This window comes from Tupaia chinensis, unplaced genomic scaffold (assembly GCF_000334495.1).
Source record: "Tupaia chinensis unplaced genomic scaffold, TupChi_1.0 Scaffold000185_1, whole genome shotgun sequence".
Lineage (NCBI taxonomy): Eukaryota > Metazoa > Chordata > Mammalia > Scandentia > Tupaiidae > Tupaia > Tupaia belangeri.
In genome coordinates, this window is record NW_006159660.1 from 2,391,613 (window position 1) to 2,396,117 (window position 4,505).

At 50.3% G+C, this 4,505-nt stretch overlaps 1 protein-coding gene across 1 annotated transcript in view; it reads left to right on the forward strand.

The window, feature by feature from the left end:
* The first annotated feature begins 4,005 nt into the window (after window positions 1–4,005).
* PDZRN3 (PDZ domain containing ring finger 3) overlaps window positions 4,006–4,505 on the forward strand; it is a 300,496-nt gene continuing 299,996 nt past the window's right edge. The window contains 2 exon segments of the mRNA XM_027771128.1: window positions 4,006–4,503; window position 4,505. The exon segment at window position 4,505 is cut by the window's right edge and continues 279 nt beyond it. Coding sequence (XP_027626929.1) covers window positions 4,130–4,503; window position 4,505 — 375 coding nt within the window. The 5' untranslated portion in view covers window positions 4,006–4,129.

Sequence of the window (4,505 nt, forward strand, 5' to 3'; positions counted from 1 at the left end):
TTCTCATTGTATATGCATGCACTTTCTCTTGTGAGTTGAATAATTTTTAAAAATAGTAGATAATACTATCATCTTCTGATTAAATATGCTGATACAACAGACAGTGAGAACAGGGTTTAGGGTCTTGCAGGTAGTGTGGTGAAGGTGCCAGATTCCCACATGGCCAAACACGGTTTGAGTCCTGGATTGGGCGGTTTGAAAATAACTCTTGAGCAGGTGCGTGCGTGCCCAATATCCCAAGAGGAGAAAGGAGAAGGGTCAGTGGCATGGCCAGCCCCCCTGGGGGGTGATATCTCACTTTCCCTTTCTCTGTCTCCAATGAGTGCTCTCGCCCTATGGCAAAAACCTGAAAGGAAAGGAAAGAAATAGAGTTTCAAATTAGAGTGGGACAGTGGTGAATCCAGAAATGACATTTCTATTAGGCTGGGCATGTTTTGGTTAGAAAGTGCAGAATCAGATTGTAAAAGGAAGGGGTGATAGCAGAGGTGGTGGGAATTATAAAAAATCCTTTGCAAAATGACCGGTCCAGCTGTCCACAAGGAATTCATCCATATATAAACACACAGATGCTTCTGAGATGGTTGAGTACGTAGCTAATCCATGTCAGAAAAATCAGCTCCTTCTCTCAGGAGGCACTGCCATTCCAAACATCCACCTTCCTAGTTTTTACTCATGTGCATGAGTGCAGTGCCTCAGCTTTTCAATTCAACATCTGTGACTCTGTAGCCAGCAGTGGATGCAGGCCACTGGCATTGCCTGACTTTAGCATGAACAACAGGCGGCCCTAATACTGTGGTTCTCAGTCTGGGGGCAATTTTGCCCCAAGGGGACATTGGCAATGTCTAGTTGTCACAACTAGGGGTGAGATGGGGTTGCTACCACATCCAGTGGGTAGCAAACAGAGACACTGTTAAACATCGTACGATGCAGAGGACAAACCTGCCCTCACAACAAAGAATTATTACTATAATTTTAAACTTTTCCATAGGGTGCGTGTGGAAGCGCACCCCTTACTGCCATGGGAGATGCCATGCTGCAATCCCTTCTCTTCCATTTCGCCTTCCTTTCAGGATTCTGGGCATAAATGTTCAAGTGCCTTGGGTGTGTTTCAAACTGCAGCTCTGGGACTCAGACTGCACAGTCAGCCATCTGGGATCCAGCTGCCTGACCCAGCATGCACTGACTGGTCCCCCAAAATTATTTGGCTGAAAATGACAGCAGTGCCAGGCCTGAGCAATTGTGTCCTGAAATCTTCTTTATCTTACTATATTTTTGGTTCTCGGTTCTTCTATTAAATGTAGTGACTGAATACTATGCACGGTCCTTCCAGCTCTGGTATTCCAGAAGGTTTTTCTTTTCTTTCCTTTTTTTTTTTTTTTTTTGGTCTTTCTGTTTTTGCTGACCTCCAAGAATTTAGATACTAAAATTAGCCACTGGGGAGTGGCTCAGACAGACTTCCTTGCTGCCTAAGGAGACCAATCCACAGTAGCTTCTCTGTGGCCTCCAACTGTAACTGTTCACCAACAACCTCTCAGTCTGCCATTGGGAGGGGGGCTGCCCCAGAGCTGCTGGGACAGTTCTGAAGAGAAACACATATCCAAGTTACCACTGATTTCCCATGTATGACAAGCTTCGCCTATTTCTCAAAACCAGATTGGTTTGAAGATAATTGCCCTGTTGACACTAGCTCGCCCTGTGAAACTGACAAGCCCACACACCTTTGTTGAAAAAAATCTGTTTCTTACCCATTCTTTGAGAACCTGTGAACAGCTTAGTAAATATACTGATGGAGGATTCCCTAGGCACGGGCTTATCTGAACAAAGACCAATAATATTCCACCCCATGTGGGATCCTATTAGAGGAATGCATTAATTGATTAAAGCAATTAAAAGTAAGTCTCTACCTCAAATAGACAATAAATGCCACCAACACTGATTAAAGAACTGTCTGTCCAGTGACCTCAACCCTGCGCTGAGACAGCTAGAGAGTGACAACTTTTTAAAGGTCAGTTCAAAACAAGTCATCCTTATGGACATCAAGGCAATTCTTTCACTCGGATGAAGCAGTTAAATAGTGAAGGTCACGGGGCTTTCGCAGCCACATGAAAGAGAGAAGTAAAAGCAATTAGACAAAATGGATGTTGTAATCCCACTTTCCAGGCTGTAGTCACGCTAAACTCCGCGCTCCAGCTTTCCTGCCTCACCGTTCAGAAACTGGCAACAGACTCCAAATGAGAATTCCACAGCTTGATTTCACTCTGCCGACGCTGACTGCGTGTGTCTTAGGAATGTCTAGAGCCCTGGGAAGTTAAAACACACACATATATATATATAAAATCAAATCGATGGTTGGCGCTGTGAACTTTCCACCTAGGTTGGAATCCCAAAAGAATTTCCCTGACACTCCGATGCTGCTTAAGGCGACCCAGTCAGGCTCTGGGTGCTGGTTGAAAAGCTACCCCAGAGAATTAAGAACTCCAGATCCAGACAGCCAGCATTTTCCAGTTACAGGGAAATCAGGGACTTGTATGACCAGCCGCATCCGCAGCACTGGCTAGCTTTTTCCTTGCTGATTTTCAGGCTTTGTCCCAGATCCCTCGGATCAGAATCTGCGGCCACATTAAAAACGGGAAGTACGGGAACCAGCAGTTAGCGTAATGGCTATGTCGCTGGACTCCCACGTAGTCGACCGCGGTTCACGTCCCGGACCCGGTGGCTTAAAACTCACGCCGGGCACGTGTGCGTGCGAGCCCAAGATCCCGAGAGGAGAATGGAGGAGAAGGGATTGCGGCGTGACCATCCCCTCTGGGGGGTGATTTCTCGCTTTCTGTCTCTCCGTCTCTCTCTGTCTGTCTGGCGAGCACACACGCCCTATAGCGAAAATCTCTCCAAAAAAAAAAAAAAAAAACGGGAAGTACTGGGTCAGCGGGTGGTGTGGTGGTTAAGGCGCTGGACTCCCACGTGGCTGACTGCAGTTCGAGTCTCAGACCCAGCGGCTTGAAAACCACAACAAAATTAATAAGTGTAAAAACAATGGAAATATGGATCATCTGTTACCCTCTCCCAGTCGGAGCTTCCCTAATAGAATGGAAACATCATGAAGTTGTACATATAGGACAAAAACAAACCCAACTGAAGTTGCTTAGTTGACATGAGCACGGTGGTTAAGGAAGACTTTTGCCAAGTCCCATATTTCTGCAGTTTGTTTTATATGGCTGGCATTCCTTCTTTTAATGGGGGGAATAATTTTCAAATGGAGTTAATATTCCCCATACTGCTGCTTTTTAAGAGACCGATTTAGAAGCGCCCAGCACAACGCATGCCTCACTGTAGTGCAGACACTTCAGAGGTGTTAGGCGAAGCGCGGAGCCAGCACGCCTGCCTCTTCCTCCCCAACAGCTGGCGAGCGGTTCTTGTCCTCTCAAAGGCGCCCTCTTAGATAAGCCGTCCAGTCCTGGAAACCTCCCCGGCCGTACCCGGGCTTGCACAACCTCGGATAGGAACCGAAGTTGCAGCCGGAGCGTCCTGCAGCCTCTGTAACTTTCCCTGGAATGAAATAAATAAATAAAGACCGTAAGTGCTGAGGTAGTGGACCCACCGGATTTTCCATCCTCTGAAATCAATCCCAAGAGAAGGAGGCGAGAAAGGGGAACAAAAGGTCTCGATCTGTTCCGGAAAGCGCTGTAGGAGAACTCGTCTGGGTGAAAGCAGTAGCCTCTGTTCCAAACTCAGCGAGATTTTTTCGGCAGGCCTTTTGTTTCCGATAGCCAAAATTGAGCGGAGGGAAGTTTTCCGAGAGGGCTCAGGCTGGCGTCCTTTGTGGGCTCGTCCTCCTAGGCGAGCATCAGGGTCTCCCCGTTCTCTTCTGCCTCCCAGCCTCTTCATTTTTGCAGAGGGCTGACGGGAGGACAACGAGGTCAGATGCGTGTGCGCTCGCGCTCGCGCAAATACGGCCGGAGGAGTCCTGTTCCTCGGGCATTTTCCGAGGAAGTCTGGAGCAATTAGGCTCAGTCCGGGGAGAGAGCGCGAGCGGGCAGGCGGCGTAGCCAGCGTGTCTGGGCCGCCTCGAAGGGAGGGAGGAGGCGGCCGGCCGCCCGCCCGGCGCCGCCCCCGGGCCCCGGCCGCCACCATGGGTTTCGAGCTGGACCGCTTCGACGGCGACGTGGACCCGGACCTTAAATGCGCGCTGTGCCACAAGGTCCTGGAGGACCCGCTGACCACGCCGTGTGGCCACGTCTTCTGCGCTGGCTGCGTGCTGCCCTGGGTGGTGCAAGAGGGAAGCTGTCCCGCGCGCTGCCGCGGTCGCCTGTCGGCAAAGGAGCTCAACCACGTCCTGCCGCTCAAGCGCCTCATCCTCAAGCTGGACATCAAGTGCGCACACGCGGCGCGCGGCTGCGGCCGAGTGGTCAAGCTGCAAGAGCTGCCAGAGCACCTCGAGCGCTGCGACTTCGCGCCCGCGCGCTGCCGCCACGCGGGCTGCGGCCAGGTGCTGCTGCGGCGCGACG